This window comes from Protopterus annectens, chromosome 9.part0 (genome assembly GCF_019279795.1).
Source record: "Protopterus annectens isolate FY-2018-M chromosome 9.part0, PAN1.0, whole genome shotgun sequence".
In the NCBI taxonomy this organism is placed as follows: Eukaryota; Metazoa; Chordata; order Ceratodontiformes; family Protopteridae; genus Protopterus; species Protopterus annectens.
Window position 1 is genome coordinate 219,507,336 of NC_056743.1, and position 18,189 is coordinate 219,525,524.

Here is an 18,189-nt window from a genome sequence, read left to right on the forward strand (position 1 = left end):
AGCATCACTGACGTGCAGTATCATTACACAGTAAACTGATAGCTGTATATATTACTAGAAGCATCACTGACGTGCGGTATCATTACACGTTAAACTGATAGCTGTATATATTACTAGAAGCAACACTAATGTGCAGTATCATTACACGTTAAACTGATAGCTGTATATATTACTAGAAGCATCACTGATGTGCAGTATCATTACACGTTAAACTGATAGCTGTATATATTACTAGAAGCATCACTAACATGCAGTAACATTACACGTTAAACTGATAGCTGTATATATTACTAGAAGCATCACTGACGTGCAGTATCATTACATGTTAAACTGATAGCTGTATATATTACTAGAAGCATCACTGACGTGCAGTATCATTACACGTTAAACTGATAGCTGTATATATTACTAGAAGCATCACTAACATGCAGTAACATTACACGTTAAACTGATAGCTGTATATATTACTAGAAGCATCACTGACGTGCAGTATCACTACACGTTAAACTGATAGCTGTGTATATTACTAGAAGCATCACTAACATGCAGTATCATTACACGTTGAACTGATAGCTGTATATATTACTAGAAGCATCACTGACGTGCAGTATCACTACACGTTAAACTGATAGCTGTATATATTACTAGAAGCATCACTAACATGCAGTATCATTACACGTTAAACTGATAGCTGTATATATTCTTAGAAGCATCACTGACGTGCAGTATCATTACACGTTAAACTGATAGCCGTATATATTACTAGAAGCATCACTAAGATGCAGTATCATTACATGTTAAACTGATAGCCGTATATATTACTAGAAGCATCACTAAGATGCAGTATCATTACACGTTAAACTGATAGCTGTATATATTACTAGAAGCCTCACGAACATGCAGTATCATTACACTTTAAACTGATAGCTGTATATATTACTAGAAGCATCACTGACGTGCATTATCATTACACGTTAAAGTAATAGCTGTATATATTAGTAGAACCATCACTAACAAGCAGTATCATTACACGTTAAACTGATAGTTGTATTTATTACTAGAAGCATCACTGACATGCAGTATCATTACACATTAAACTGATAGCTGTGTATATTACTAGAAGCATCACTAACCTGCAGTATCATTACAAGTTAAACTGATAGCTGTATATATTACTAGAAGCATCTTTGACGTGCAGTATCATTACCCGTTAAACTGATAGCTGTATATATTACTAGAAGCATCACTAACATGCAGTATCATTACACGTTAAACTGATAGCCGTATATATTACTAGAAGCATCACTAAGATGCAGTATCATTACACGTTAAACTGATAGCTGTATATATTACTAGAAGCATCACTGACATGCAGTATCATTACACGTTAAACTGATAGCTGTATATATTACTAGAAGTATCACTAACATGCAGTATCATTACACGTTAAACTGATAGCTGTATATATTACTAGAAGCATCACTAACATGCAGTATCATTACATGTTAAACTGATAGCTGTATACATTACTAGAAGCATTACTGACGTGCAGTATCATTACACGTTAAACTGATAGCTGTATATATTACTAGAAGCATCATTGACGTGCACTATCATTACATGCTTCGCAGATTTGACTGTTCTCTTGCTTATCTAACCCAATATCATCAACAATTTGTAGAACCAACATCAGATTGTTTGATCGCGTTTCATTCCTTTAGCAATAATGCCACAAACAGCTACCTTTCCTAGAGTGTCTCTTTTGAATAGCAGCTAAAGCTATGTTTTTTCCTTAGAACTGCATACTCTAAAAATGCAAAAAATAACATTGTATTATTTTAAAACAACTATTCAAGTATGGATGACTTATCAGTTTAGCGCATTGACCATGCTTGACTTTTGAGAGTTATCCTACATGAGTGAAGTTTAAGTGAAATCTGCTCATTTTGTGAAGGCCCGTATAATAAGGAAGTACCAAGGTGCATACTAAAACAAATCCTGTTATTCTAGCAATTTTCTAAGTTCATGATAGCAATATTTGTTATCTGTCCTGCTTATATTAGGCTTTGTCCAAATTTCTTGCACTAAGAGGTTGAAGTGTGCGTGTGTGTGTGTGTGTGTGTGTGTGTGTGTGTGTGTGTGTGTGTGTGTGTGTGTGTGTGTGTGTGTGTGTGTATGTGATAGCAAAATGCCCTAGTTAGACTTAGCTGGTGGAATTTATTTTCAAGTGCATTTTCAAGGAAGTGTGAGCTTCAAGGGAAGAGAAGTTTATTACTACTCATGCTAAGTCTGCTTAAAATGTGCAACTGTTTTGTTTAGCAAATGGCATCACTATTGTGGTATAGAATTTTAAAGCAGTGTTAGTAGCAGAGCAGGTAGCATACTTGCATCTTGATGTACAGTGATCTAGGTTCTACTTCCAAAGAATGTAGATTTGTGTTTTAAGGGGGTGGGGTGCTGCACTTATGAGTATGACTGCCTTTGGATGAGATGTCTGGTAACTATTAACCTGTTTTTCAGCTTGCCACCCATTCCCTATTACAATATTACCAGCTTACCATTTTTTAATGTAACAGGCAAGTTATTCTTCAAGGGCAGCAGGCACTGCATTTGTAGATGAAACATGAAATATAAAGTTGTTTTCTAGCAACAACCTTTTTATTAGCTTTAGATCTCTTTAATGTGGAATTATTTAGATGACTTTTTCTTCTGCAGACATTGTGCATATTGACTGATATTGGTGGATTGTAATGGCAGAAGTCTGAGTGGCCTTTTATGGTTGAAATGTTCTGAATTGGGCAGTTTGTCATTATTGGTTCATATGTTTTGTTTCATTGCTTACTGGAAAAATGTACAAAACTATAAATTTAAAACACACTCTAACAAGTGGTGCTGTATTATACAAGGGACATAATTCAATTATTATATATTATAATTGAGGAAGGTGAATCAAAGAAATTCTGCACGGTCCCAGAAATGTGTGGAAGGGACCTATGATTTAAAAACAGCCCAAAGGTAAACTTAACCCACCACTGGCCAGATGCATTTTCTTTGAATGCTGGTTTCAATGCTGTTTCAGTGAATGCAAGTTTCAAAGGTAGAGAAGTTTTAGTGCTAAGTCTGTTTTCATTGTAAGACTGTTTAGTTTTGCTTTGTTTAGCAAATGTCTATCAGTGTTTGTGCTATAAAATTTGAAATAAAAGTTGTAAATTAAATCCAAATACTTGTAATCATTGTAGAAGTAAAGCATAAAACAGTATGCATACTGAGAGGTTTGAACAGTGTTTATGGCAACTGGAGACAAATAGCCAAGTAATGGGGCACTGGCATGGCTGTGTGTGCGTGGGGGGGGGCTGCATGATAAGGCTCTGGGTTTGCACACTCCTGCAAAAAATCCTGTGGGTTCCCCTGCAGGTATACTTCTTTAAAATGTAAGTCTGATAATATCTTTGCACTTCCATGGCAGAATATTCACTATTTCAGAAGTATTCATGATTCCATGTTAATTATATATTAAATATTTGTATCTTCAGTAAAGGTTTCTTCGGCTGCATTTGCTCAAAAAACACTAGTTCTTGTACATATGTTTTGCTAATTCTTTGATGCGCATTAATCTACGTTATTGGAGTTACTATCTTTTTATGCATGCTCATCTGTCTTCGTTCTGAATTATTGTAAATTATACAAACTGATGGAGTACGATCACCAAAGTATGGATTTTTTTTCATCTCAACTGAAATGAAGTCTGGGCCAATCCATTCAGCAACAGTATTTTCTCTGTTCTGAATGTAGCTGGACTTCTTTTATGCTTCAAAAGAAGTTAAGGATCAGTGAATGTACACTATCAATATAATAACATAAAAAATGGGAATGCAGCAATAAATTCTGAAATGTAGAATGGCCAAGAATCTTTTCTGATTCTGAATCATACCTCATTGCATTAAGTCCCAACAGGTCTTATTGATTAAATGCAGGGAACCTGAAGTATAAGCTGTTGCCTTCTTTATATTTATATTTATATTCTGTAATCAAAACATTTACCATTCAGATTATATTTCTACATGAAGTACCTAATGTCTGTTGTCTTGGGGGTACCTGATAACTGTGAATAATGATCTATGGTGCTGATGAACAGTAGTGAATTCTGTTGTGTGCATCATATATCATTAATCTGCAGCCCATTATGAAGATGCTGGTTTTGTGCAGGCTGTCCTTTCAGAGTCATCCTGTTGTATAGTTATTAACTGTAGAAACTAGTTTTTGGTGGACATTAAAAGCCAGTGTTATATGTAGGTATGATGAAAGAGGTTTCAGTAATGATTAAAATATGAGCAATTTTATTTTCTTCAGTGCTCCTAAAAGTGTGTGACAGGGTTGCAACTCTATATAGCAAGTCAGGACAATTGTACACAATAAATGTGACTATCATAGGAATACAAATTCAAATATTTATGCAAATTAACCTTCAAAGGTGCATATTTTCATTTTTTCAAGAAATGTTATACATTTATATATCCCCAAGCAAAATCCATATAGAACAGTGTTGCCATTAATAGTCTCAAATGAATATGCTATAAAAGAGGGAATTTAAATTACATATTCACAACGTCAGAACAACTTGTATGGCATCTTCAACACCATTTCCAAACAAATAACATACTTATTCTTATAGCCTGCCATTATTCAATATAAAGTATTCTAAATAAACTACTGTATATGCTACTAGCACAGTGCAAGGTGTCTCTTTCTGTAAGGCACTACTGCATAATAGATTTTTAATAACATAAAAGTCTATCGTTTCATTACTTCAAAGAAATTACATACCTGCAAATTCATTAAAATGGCAGCCGATGTCATATGCTTGGTAATTATACCCTGTATATTCATAGTCAATGAATCTAACGAATCCTGATGAAAAAATAATAAGAACAGTAATAATTTTGTTACAAAGAATACACACAGCTTTATGTAGTCAGTCAGATTAATGTGCTGCTGTTAAAACATCTTAAATTAAAAAACGAACGCTACAGCTCCATATGAACAAAGAGTTCTAACATACAGAGTGATGTATATTAAATGGGATGCAGCAATGATGAGAGGAATGTAATACTAACTGATATTTTCATATTTACAAAGACATCACTTTTTCACTACTTCTGTGCTTTCATATTCACAAAAACTGTGGGAAATACAAGTCATCCATATAAACAATGCTAGCATTAGCATGATTTTGCTACAAATGCCTTGAATTTTCTCATGGGAACTATTTCAACTTAGTACGTATGCAGAAATGTAGCTGAGGCAGAAATAATACCATCACAGTTTACATCACTGAAGCAAAGTTAAATAGACTTGTAATGCCTCAAAGGAAAGAATCAGAATGAAAGGCTCAGAGTTAGAACATTTATTATGTTTTTATGCATTTTATCTGTTTAGTACTTGCAATTTTACCTCTATAAATTACACTTTAAATTCTTATCCTTGAGGTCAACATTACTGGATGGATATCATACACAGTTATAACATGAACTATATTACTTCAGAGCCATGCACTGTGGTCAGAACCAAATGCCGACTACATGATTTCCCTTTCTGATTTCATGAAAGAAGGTTATTTAGTGATGATACAATATGGAATTGAAAGGGCGGCCACGGTGGTGTAGAGGGCGGCCACTGTGGTGCAGTGGTTAGCATTGTCACCTCACAGCAAGAGGATCTCCGGTTTGATTCTCAGCTGGGGTGCCTTCTGTGTGGAGTCTGCATGTCCTCCCTGTGGTCACGTGGGTTTCCTCTGGGTGCTCCGGTTTCCTCCCATATCCCAAAGACATGCTGCAGGTGGACTGGACAGTCTAAATTGGCCCTAGGTGTGAGTACGTGTGTGTGTGTGCCTTCTGTGGAAGGTTGGGTGCTGGGTTGGCAACTCGACACTGTCAAACTCCACTGCCAATCATGAGCTTACAGGTGATCCGCTGAGGTGACCCCTAACCGGGAAAAAAACAAAAGAAGAAGAAGAAGATACAATTTGGAATTGAAGCAACGGCTACAGCAGATTAAAATGAATCAGAAATGATATATCTTGAAAATGATTTGCTTTACTTGTTCGAGTTTTTAATAGTTTTACATTTTGTAAAATCTTTCGCAAATATTTAGAAGGTGCACTATATTTATACTCTCAGCAAGGTGTCCATAAGGACCTAATGCGCAGATGTCATTTTTTTCTTAATATGTGATGCAACATTTCACCTAAGTATTAACAACTCTAGTTTTCCCAGTGAAAGTGTAAACAGATAATAATGGTGAGTTATGTAAATGACATTGTTAATGTAAAGCAAAGGTCATGAATCCAATACATACTCATAGCACAGAGGTGCGTTGACATGGCATGATAATAATTGCTATGCTGTTATTAGTGCAATTATTATTTGGCTCCTGAGTGTGAAAGTAAAACAGTCAAAAAGGCAGCTTTAACCAGAACATGGGAAATAAACAACTTTATCAGAATGACTATATGGATGCACTCAAAACCCTGTCACTATTCTCTGTATACTACAGACTGGTAAGAGGTGACCTGTGTCTGGCATAAAAGGCATATTGCGACCCATTACTAATGAATTTGCTGCACATCAGCAAGTGAAATGGCATCAGAAATACTTGGTCTAGGGATCTGAACCTTTTGGGTAACAAAAAAAAAAATAGTTTGGATGGACAGGGTTATCTCACAGAGGATACAGCTATCCTGGAACAGACTCCCCAACTACATAAAACAAAGTTCATCCCTGTCCATATTCAAGCACAACTTAGATCTATGAATGGGAAACAAAATTTATCCCAGGACTGCCAAGTAAACCACTAATGGGCATAGAAAACTCCTATATGATTTATCTCATTCATGGGTCCTTTCAAATTATTGATCACGTGATCCAAGTTATTCATATTAGGGATAATATATAATTATTACACCATGGAAGGGTTAAGTCCAGTCTCTAACCAAATGGGATGGAATAAATTTAACACAAAAAGGGAAACTAACTAGACTTAAAATGGCCTGTGATAACAGCTTAACTGGTACTTATCTATGAACCTGTGAATCTATGAAAATTTTAATGTAAACAACTTCTTATGAACATTGATTTGCAGACTCCCCAATGTCATTTTATTCTTCTTTCTGTTTGTTTTATTCATTTGTTAAATATTGTATGTAATTAATGTGTAGTTTTCAGACCCTCTGGGGCTCTGGTAATTGCTGAAAGTATCTCTGGCCTAGACCTCCTATCTGGTTAATAAAGTGCATTAACTAACTAAATAAATAAAATAAATAATCCAACTAGGTTTTTTCTGAGATGAAGTCAGGGTCAGAGATTTATTCATTTATGTTTTTATCTTTGTATACAGATAAAGTCTGACTAGGACTCATATAATTTTCAGTGGAGGCCCAGGAGAAAAACTCCACAATTATTACAGATATAAGTACAGAGAACATTACAAAATACTTACATAAACTAACATAGTAGGAGTTTTTTATTGTACAAGGACAAGTGAGCTGTACAGTTTTTACAGTTACAAAATACAGAAGATGTTCAGTCTACAGTCATTTATTATAAGATCGTGACATTTTTCATTGTGAATCAGCTATGTATGTACATTAACTTGTATTTACAATTTATGATTTACAGTTGAAATATCACAGTATGTATCAAAACTGAATATGTACAGCACACCTCTGAACTGTACAGATTTTCGCAGAATGTCCAGATTTTTGACTCATATTTTTGGTCTGTTTTTCATAAAAGTGTGGTTTCCTGGCAAATTAGTGGCAAACCATTAAAGACTGAAGATAGAAAATGATGACATACATTTGAGTTTTAGGTTTTATACCCTCCAGAAAATTCATGCTAATGCAAAACCTGTTATTCTATCAACTTTCTAAGTTTGTAAGAGCAATATTTAAAATTTGTCCTCATTTTTGGGCCTTTGTCCCACTATTTTTTTTTTTTTTTATTTATGGTCTTGTCCAGATTTCTTGCAGTAAGAGGTTGAGCGGTATGATGTACAGTTACTGGATAGAGTGAGGATATACATTTTTGGAGATATTTTTGAAATATGTTTGGATGTTATAATTTCACTATTGCAAAAATGGAGTTTTTAGGAGTAAAATAAGTAGGTTAAAATTTGTAGAAGAGCTTATTGCTTTTGATGTTATTGTTTTATAAAGAATATTAGTATGCAGTGGAACGTGAGACAGTGGTACAGAGACAGAGATGTTACATGAGATAGGGAGGGCAGGAAAGGATGGATGTATATGGTTAAGATGGAGATTAGCAATAAATGCGAGTGGAAAATGTTTATGAGGGGTAACATGTATATGCTGTCCTGGAGTAGTGCAGAAGCACAGACATTTATCTAATCATCTTTTACACTGATGTCCTAAAGAAATGTAGTTTGTCTATTTGTCTTAGTTCTAAGGAGGTAGAGTTTCAGATTTCTGTAACATGATAATAATGTGACCAGCAGAATTATTTGATTTTGTGACAGAGAGTAGCATTTTCTTGCTGGATTTGAGGGTTCTGCTTGTACTATAAGGTTGCATTGTACTTTGAAGAGATGGACAGTTTTCATAACAGTGTATTAATTTATGAATAACGGTAGTGTGATAGATCAAGACATTTAAGATCTATTAGGGATATGCAGTGGTGAGTCTTTGGGGGGGGGGGTATTTGCAGCAAATTTGGCAGTTCCATTAATAAATGTAAGTGCATGACTATGTTTGTAGTATAAGCGCATCTGTGTTTGTAGTATAAGTGCATGACTGTGTTTTTGTTTGACTGAGTAGTTGTAAGATATACAAGTAATAGTGGGTGGACCCCACAGTAAATGAGTATAGTAAATGTATGTGCACATAAAGTAAAGGACACATTAACACAAGAAGGCACCTTGTGTTGAGGGTGGTACCCTCAGGACTGAAAGGTAAGAAGTATGAGAGATGTTTTTATTCTGTCAATGTATGAATGTATGAGAGAAAGGAAAGAAAAAGTTAAAAATAAAGTTAAAACAAGTTCATGAGCTCACCGTATGATTGGGGCATAGATTCTAAAGTTAAAACAAGTTCATGAGCCCGCCACATGATTGGGACGTAGACTGTAAAGTTAAAACAAGTTCATGAGTCCACCACATGACTACGACATGGACTATACAACAAGTTCATGAGCCCATAGCATGTTTGGGATGTAGACTATATACTGTTAAAACAAATTCATGAGTCTACCACATGATAGGACATACAGGTATGTGTTGTTAAAATAAATTAGTGAGCCCAAAGAACACTGGGACTTAACAGAGTGATTGTGTGAAAGTACCTTCAGAGGGTCCGAAAGAGTGGTCATTTCTGGACACAGTACATATCCTCCCTGTTATCCAGACCACGATGCTGGCACTGTAACATTTGAGCTCATGCAGGGACAACAGCAAGGGGGTGTTGTGGGAAAAGGCTGATCAAAACCTCTCCTCTGTTGCTGCATGCTGACAGACTTCCTACCTTTCCCTTCCTGTATGGTGTGTGGATTACTACAGTTATTTTCTGTCTTTGCAATTACCAGGATCCAGGAGTTGTAAGGTAAGCCTAACATTTTTATTATTACTAATTTATAAAATAAGAAAAATGGGAGCAAAGATTAGCAAGCAAGATCAAATCCCTGTAAAGGAAACACCTGCATATTTTATGTATTTAGAAGTCTTCAATACTACCTTCCTTAATATCCTAAACTCCCATGCTCCACCTCGAACAAAATGAATAAAATACAACTCTGCCCCTTAGCTAACTAAGGACACTAAAACTCTCATGCTACAAAGAGACATAACATGGAAACTCTACAATAAAAATAAACACCCAGCTTCATTCCTTCAATTTAAGCAACTCCGCAATCTCACCAAAAAATTTATCACAAAAGATAAAAAATCGTACTACACCAAACTACAGTCTACCCTCTCAAACAATCCCAAAAAATTTTGGAATTCCATCAACTCCCTCTTACACCCCAGTACTAAATCCAATCCCTGTCCAGACAACAATAAGACTGACACAGAAATTGCAACCCTTTTTAACTCCTTCTTTACCAGCTCCATAGCTGAACTGACCAAATCCTTCTCCAATTCCACCCCCTGCCCTACCCCTAAGCCTTCTTCCCCTTCCTCTCCCCACTCCTGCTCCCCTAAACCCCCTCCCACTTTTTATCTAAAACCTGTGTCAACCACCTGCATCAAAAAACTTCGTTCCAAACTCAAGCCATGCTCCAATGCCCCCGACAATATCCCATCACTCATTCTCAAGCTCGCAGCAGATGGTATCGCCATACCCATCAGCATTCTCATCAATAGATCCATCCAGGAATCATGTTCCCAAACTATGGCGAGCTGCCTACATTCTGCCCCTTCATAAAGGAGGCAAAAATAATAGCATTTCTAATTTCCGCCCAATAGCCATTCTTTCACCAATTTCAAAAGTACTTGAAAAATGTATCCACCTGCAACTCATGCCCAACCTCCTAAATAACCATCTCCTCACTCCTACTCAACACGGTTTCCATCTTGGCCACAGTACCATTACTGCTCTCCTCTCATTCTTAGACATTGTCAACCTTTCCCGTGATTCTGGAGATATTGTCTCCACCGTCCTTCTTGACCTTTCCAAGGCATTCGACACGGTATCACACACATTCCTTCTTAACCACCTTTCTAACCTCAATCACTCCCTCGATTCCCTTTCTTGGTTCAAATGTTATCTCTCAGATAGATCCCAAGCTGTAAAATGGCAAACGGGTACTTCTACCTTCCTACCTACCTCTACCGGGTTCCTCAGGGTTCTATTCTCGGACCTATGCTCTTTAATATCTTCATCAATGATTTTCACTCTGCAATTCCTCATTCTCAAATTGTGCAATATGCAGATGACTCCACTTTAATCTGCTCAGCCTCTAACCTTCCCGAGCTCCAGGCCAAAACCCTATTGGCCTTCACAACTACAGAGAATTGGATGCTTCAAAACCATCTCTCCCTTAATGCCAATAAATCCCATATCATCCTCTTCTCCCCCCCAGAAGCACTCCCCCTTGATAAGCCATCTTTCAAGATCACCAGCCTCTCCCACTCTTCAATAGAAGTTGTTAGTTGTGCCAAATTACTTGGTGTTACCATTGATGAACACCTGAAATTTAATACTCATATTCAACTAAACATAAAAAAAACCCATCAGAAGCTCGGAATGCTTTACAGAAATGCTAACTTTCTCTCATTAGCTACAAGACAAACACTCGTCTCTACCTTCCTTCTCCCATCTCTATTGTATGGTGCTCCTCTTTTAACCAACCTCACAGCTTCTATCACCTCAAAACTTGAAAGTTGCTACTACAAAACTGCCAAATTTGCTACTAAGTCTATTCATTCTACACACCATTGCATCTCCCTCCATAGTCTTCAATGGCTAGAACTCCCTAATCATCTTGATTACCTCCAACTTACTACCGCACACAAACTAATTTTTAAACCCACTGCTTGCCCTGCACTATCTAATATTTTGCCCTTCTACACTCCTCTCAGGCCCCTAAGATCAGGCCACCAAAATCTTCTCTCAGTACATAAACCTAAACGACCCCCTGGCCATCTTCTACTTTTTTATACTATAGCAAAAAAATGGAACTTGCTTCCTCCCCTTCTAAGAGTCACTACAATCTATGAACAATTCAAATCTCTTCTCCATTCTCACCTCTCCCAAAACTGGAAATGTAATTGTATACTTCCTACCTAGATCCTATTACATCCCAATTTCAATATTCCCCCTCCTGTCCCTCTTCTTCCAACACTTTCCTCAGCTCCCCTCCCTCTACTTCTTTATCTCCTTTCCCCCTATTTAACTCTATCTAAATTCCTTTTATATCCTCACCTCGCATTTCCTATATGCCTATTCTTGCAACTGTATCTTTTACCATTTCCATAAGATGTATCTTTCACCTCTAACATAAACTGAATCTTTGTCTAACTGTTCTTTTTTATCCTCCTCCTGGCATCTCTTCTCCTTTAAATTCTTTGCACCTCCCTTTTTCTACACTTCTCCTTGATTTACTTCTTGTGCATTTTATATTCCATGTATATATATATATATTTTTTTTCTTCTATGCTAACAATTCAATTGCATAAAAAGTTATTTTTACTTGTTTGTAAATTGTTAATTGTGCAATGTTTTAGGAATACAGAGCTTTAAGTGTGCAATGTGTTTGTAATATGGAGCTTTTCTCCCCGGGCCTCAACTGAAAACGGGCTTTCGGGCCCAGTGGACTTCCCCGGTTATCAAACTGGAAATAAAATAAATAAATAAATAAATAAATATTTTAACTATGGGAAGGAAAGTTGTAAATATTTGCATAACTGGTTTCAGCTTACTAAGAATTGTGCAGGTGGGGTATTTCCATTAAATGGAACTTATGATAAGACTGAATTGCTGACATTGAAAAGTATTTTGGAAGAAAATAAAATCAAAGTAAGTGGGGAACAAATGACAGCATTTTATTCTTGGTACAGTGAAGCACTTAAATGGGAAAAGGAGTCAGCCTTAAAAGGGTTGAAAGATGTTAATAAGAAATTGCTGCAACAAGTAAAAGAGGTTAAAAAGGCAGTACAGACCAGTAAAAAGGGATCCCTTTATCTTGTCTTAGCAGGTTTGAAACAAACTGAGGATGGCCAAAAAGCAAAAACTTCTGAAGAGGACGATAATCCTCCAGTAGCTACTGCACTCCCACCCCCATAAGCACCACTTTGGGTACCTCCTGTACAAGACTCTGTTGTTTCTCAGACCCCTACTTTTTGGACACCCAGTTCCCGTGATACTGATACATCTCAGACTGGTTCCCCTGTTCAGTCTTCATCTTCTGAACAGTCATCTGCAGTCCACGGGGGTTCTTCTTCCTATCCTTCTCATATAGCTTCTACTTTCCCAACAGAGGATAAGTATTTGACACTCCTGTATCTCACCATACACGCACGCATGACAGGGTATGTCAAGAGATTACAACCTCTGGAGGGGATCTATTGGCACCTCTCAGGGAAATTTTGGGATTAACAATAAGAAACTTGTTCATCGTCCTTGGACCCCTGTTGATTTACATTGGCAGTTTTTGCAAAAGCTGAGAAACGGCCTGCTGGAAACATACAGGCAGATGAAGAGTTACTTCAACAGGTACCTGCCAACTTGTGGGTTAAGCATGAAAATAAAGTAGGTATACTAAAATCAGCAGAACCAATAAAATAAAATTAAATCCTGTAAGACTACTCCCCAGAGTTCCACAATATCCACTAAAGCCGGAAGCAGAGCAGGGAATCAAACCTGTAATTCAGTTTGTAATACAGCAAGGAATAATAATATCAGCTAAAAGGCATTGTAATACTCATATTGTTCCAGTGAAAAAGACAGGGAAGCATACTTACAGATCTGTAGAAGACTTAAGGGCTGTAAATAATGCAGTACTACTTACTTTTCCTGTTGTTCCAAATCCAGCAACAATACTGAGTTGCACACCACCTACAGCTAGTTACTTTTAGGTGACAGATTTATGTTCAGCATTCTTTTCTATACCTATTCCCCCTATCAGTCAGTTTCTGCTTGCTTTTACTTATCAGGGACAGCAATATACATGGACATGGTTGCCACAAGGGCATACTGAATCTCATTCATTATTTTCTCAAATTCTAAAAAAATATTTGGAGAATGTGACATTTCTGGGTGGGTCTGTGTTTGTACAATATGTAGATGATCTACTAATAGGATCAGACTTCTTTCAGCAATGTCAGCAGGATACATTGCATCTTCTGACTATCCTTGCAGAAAAGGGACACAAAGTGTCTAGAGAAAAATTACAACTGTGGGCATCTCAGGTATATTATCTTGGTAATTTAATATCCCAGGGTAACAGGCAAGTGTTACCATCTTGTATTGATGCAATATCAAAGGCCCCATGTCCGACTACTCAGTCACATCTTAGGTCTTTCCTAGGTATGACAGAATACTGTAGACAGTGGATCCCTAACTACTCAGAAATTGCCAAACCTTTGACAAACCTTTTAAAGCAGGATACACCAGAGCCTCTCCTTTGGAATAGTCAAGAGGAAAATTCATTTCTGAACTTGAAGCAAGTTTTAGCTACTGCTCCAGCTTTGGGGTTATCAGATTATAATAAACCTTTTATTTTATTTGCCATGAAAGAAATGGATTTGCTCAAGGAGTACTTGTACAAAAACATGGGGACAACTATCGCCCATTGCCTTATTACAGCACAGCACTTGATTCTGTTGCAGAAGGTTTTCCACCTTGGTTAAGGGCAGTTGCCACTGCTGCCATTCTAGTTAATTTGGCACAATTGTTCATGCTTGGGCATGATCTCACAGTAGCTGTCCTTCATTCTGTATCATCTCTTTTGCTTAAAATGAAAACTCAACCACTCTCGACTGCACATCTAACTAAATATGAACTTACACTTCTTTCTGATCCATCTATTTCTCTGATCCACTGTCCTGTTCTAAATCCTGCATCTCTGTTGCCTACTGCTGAGGATGGTAAAGAGTATGATTGTGTGGGTGTAACTAACTATTTGCTTTCTTTTAAGGAGGATTTAAAGGACACTCCTATACCCAATGCTGACATGCATCTGTTTGTGGATGGCTCCTGTGAAAGAGATCAAACAGGAAAGTTGATCTTGGGAATAGCTGTCTGCACCAAAGAAATAATATTGTTGCAACAAAGATTAGAGGGTGTTCACTCTGCTGAGACAGTGGCTTTGCGAAAAGCCTGTGAGTTAGCCAAAGACAAGGTGGCTAATATTTTTACAGACAGCCATTATGCTTTCGGGGTGGTACTTGATTTTGGGCAGCTTTGGAGAGAGAGGGGTTTTGACCTCTTCAGGAAATCAAATTAAAAATTCAGGGTACATAAAATCATTGTTTGATGCACTTTTGTTACCTAAAAAGCTGTCTGTAATCAAATGTTGTGCCCATCAAAAGGGCACAGATGCTGTAACAAAGGGCAATAATTTGGCAGACCAAGCTGCTAAACAAGCAGTAGAAGATTGTTGTAAAGATCTGTGCATATTAACTATGACAAACTCCAACAGTAACGATGTTTGATTTTAAAAAGTTGTCAGCCTTTCAAGCTGAAGCATCACAGGGAGAAGTTCTGAGGTGGCTCAAGGATGGATGTAAAAAATCCTCTGATGGCAAATGGTGACATCCGATGGCCGACTCGTGGTGCCTGCCTCTTTGCTATCTTACCTGGTAAGGGCATATCATCTACCGGCCATACAGGCAAGACAGCTTTATTTACTCAAATTACCTGAAGTTGGTATGCCCCTTATGTCTCCTCTTTGATACTTCAGTATCTACAAAATTGTAGCATTTGCTTGGACTATAACAACATAAGCAAACATGCCAGCAAATCTGCATGTTTACCTCCACATTGGCGACTTTTTGTTAATATACAGCTGGATTTCATCCAGATGCCTAAGACTAATAATTTACAATTTATTTTTGGTGGTAGTGTGCATGTTCTCAGCATGGGTGGAAGCTTACCCATGTCGCAAAACTAACGCAGTCACAGTTATTAAAAAGAAATGATCTGATTATATACCGAGATTCGGTATACCCAGCATTGTTAACAGTGACCAGGGAACTCATTTTAATAATAATCTGTTTAAAGAGTTATGTAAAGCTTTTAATACTAAGTTGAGTCTTCACTGTCCCAACCATCCCCAGTCATCTGGATTAGTGAAAAGGATAAACAGCACCCTTAAAAATAAAATTTCAAAAATTTGTGCTAAAACCCATTTACACTGTTCTCTAATACTGTAGGGAAAATGTGGAATCTACTTCCCACTAAATTGTCATCTCTCTCTTCTACATTACTATTCAAAAAGCAACTTAAAGAATATCTTCAAACTCACTAGCTATGCTCTTGTGCAAATCCTGACTAGAAACTCCCTCCCTCATTTTTTATATCTACCATTCTTTTAAATGCCTATTGTATACCTCTTATTAACCTCTGAGAATTTTCTTTGTTCAGCCTACTAATATTTCTACTAACATTCCCTTTCCTCTATACCATGTATAACCATGTCTCTACCTCAAAATACTTGGAACTATAGCTTGTTAATGACTGTAAAGTATATTTAGTTTTACTCTGTTATGAAAAGTATATTTAGTTATGTAAAGTATATTTACTTCTACTTTGTTATGTAAAATCTTGTTTGTCTTGTCTACATTTTGCACTGTACTGTTTACTTGTACTCATAGTGGAGCTTTTCTCCTGGGTCTCTACTTTAAATGGATGTGTATCCAGCTAGAATAGCCCGGTCAACAAATGTAAAAATAAAAAATAAAAAATAAAAATTTAAAGTGGCCCAAAGCTCTTCCCTTAGCATTAACGAATATGAGGGCCTCACTGAATGCCATCAGGAAATTGAGTCCATATGAAATATTAATGGGGAGACCCATGGCCCTTCCAGCTACCCCTCCAGTGGAAAATGCCGATTTAACTTTGTCAGATGATGCTATGATTTCTTATTGTAGGAGACTCCTCAAAATTTTGAAGCAATATCATCAAAGAGTAACAGCAGCATTACCAAAGCCTCCTGACCTGCCCTGTCATCAATTACAACCGGGTAATTGGGTGTATGTGAAAAATTTTCAGAGGAAAAACTTCCTCAGCCTGAGGTGGAAGGGGCCTTTACAGGTCCTGCTAATGACTTTGACTGTAGTTTGCTGTGTAGGACTACCAACGTGGATCCATTCATCTCATTGCAAGATGACCAGTCGTGTGAGGATCCCAGACAAATCATTGCAGGCAACAGGGGGAAATTGAGGTATGACCGATAAATCATCTGCCCAGTGAGAAGGTCAACTTCAGTAGCAGTCCATGATAAATCCATTGACAACAGGTACTTTTGCTTTGTTTCTGTTGCTGTTTCCTTTGTAAACTGGTCAAGAGAAAACAGTTTCTTGCTGGTCCTTTGGCAATATGACAAGGATCTAAACAGAAAACTGCTGGATATGTTCACATATACCTCATCATTCTAAGGCAGGGATTTCTATGATTCCCATCCCTGCATTACAGGTGTCATTTGAAAAGGACCATAATGACATCAGCTTAACCTGGTGTAATGTAATTGATTTTTCAAATGTTGTGTCTCTTCAACTTGCAACCACACATCATGGAGACACATGTTATGCCAGAAATGGGACTGTACCCGTAGGAAAAATCAAATGCAATGACACCAGGCATGAAAGTGCATTAGACTCTTTGCACTTATAAAGCTATAACTGGGAGTGTGGCATGGGCAAGATAAATGACCATTACTACATCTGTGGTGATTGTGCCTACCCCTGGTTCCCTACACACTGGTCTGGATGTTGCTTTGTAGGCTATATTACTCCTGCTATTCAACGTTTTGAACACCCAACAGCAGGTAGACAAAAAAATAAGTGAGCAATCCACTGCACAGAGCAAGTATTTTCAATTTTTAATCCTTGGTATGAAGTGCAAAGGACAGTGCTTGAAATCACCATGCTTGCTCAAATTCTGCAGGAGGTGGCCAGTGAAACTTCTTATCACATCAGGATGGCAAATCAAGAAATTACTGAAATGTGAACTGTGGTATTACAGAATCGAATGGCACTTGATATAATGCTTGCTGCAAAAGAGGGGTCATGTGCCCTCATAGGGAGTCATTGCTGTTCGTATATTAGTGACTATCATGATGAACAGGAAAAACTGGCAAATTTCATGGAACAAAGGGCCAAAGAGTTGGACAGCACATCCAAAAATTGGATACTTTTTGGATGGTTGGGCAGTATTTTTGGTAACCTGGGAACTAGCATAATCCAGGGTATTGTTGTTATACTGTTTTTTATATTTCTGATCATTTTGGTATTTTCTATTCTAAAGGCAGTGATTACAAGATGTTTAACCTCACCTGCACACAAAATGCCGCTGCATGCACAAATCAATGACAGTTGTATTTTGATAGAAATTAATGATGAATATTATGATGTTGAGGCATATTTTATCAAGTTAAGAAAAATAAAAATATAATTATATGTATAGTATGAAACTGATAGTATCAGAGGGAGGAAACTGTTTTGGGACAAGACCAGCTTATT

General features: G+C 37.1%; 1 protein-coding gene across 2 annotated transcripts in view; it reads right to left on the minus strand.

Annotated features, from left to right (window-relative positions):
* LOC122811144 (ethanolamine kinase 1-like) overlaps window positions 1-18,189 on the minus strand; it is a 1,165,171-nt gene that overhangs the window by 468,191 nt on the left and 678,791 nt on the right. For both annotated transcript variants that reach the window (XM_044082778.1, XM_044082779.1), the window contains exon 5: window positions 4,825-4,908. In XM_044082778.1, the coding sequence (XP_043938713.1) occupies window positions 4,825-4,908 (84 nt within the window). The remainder of the gene's footprint in view (window positions 1-4,824; window positions 4,909-18,189) is intronic.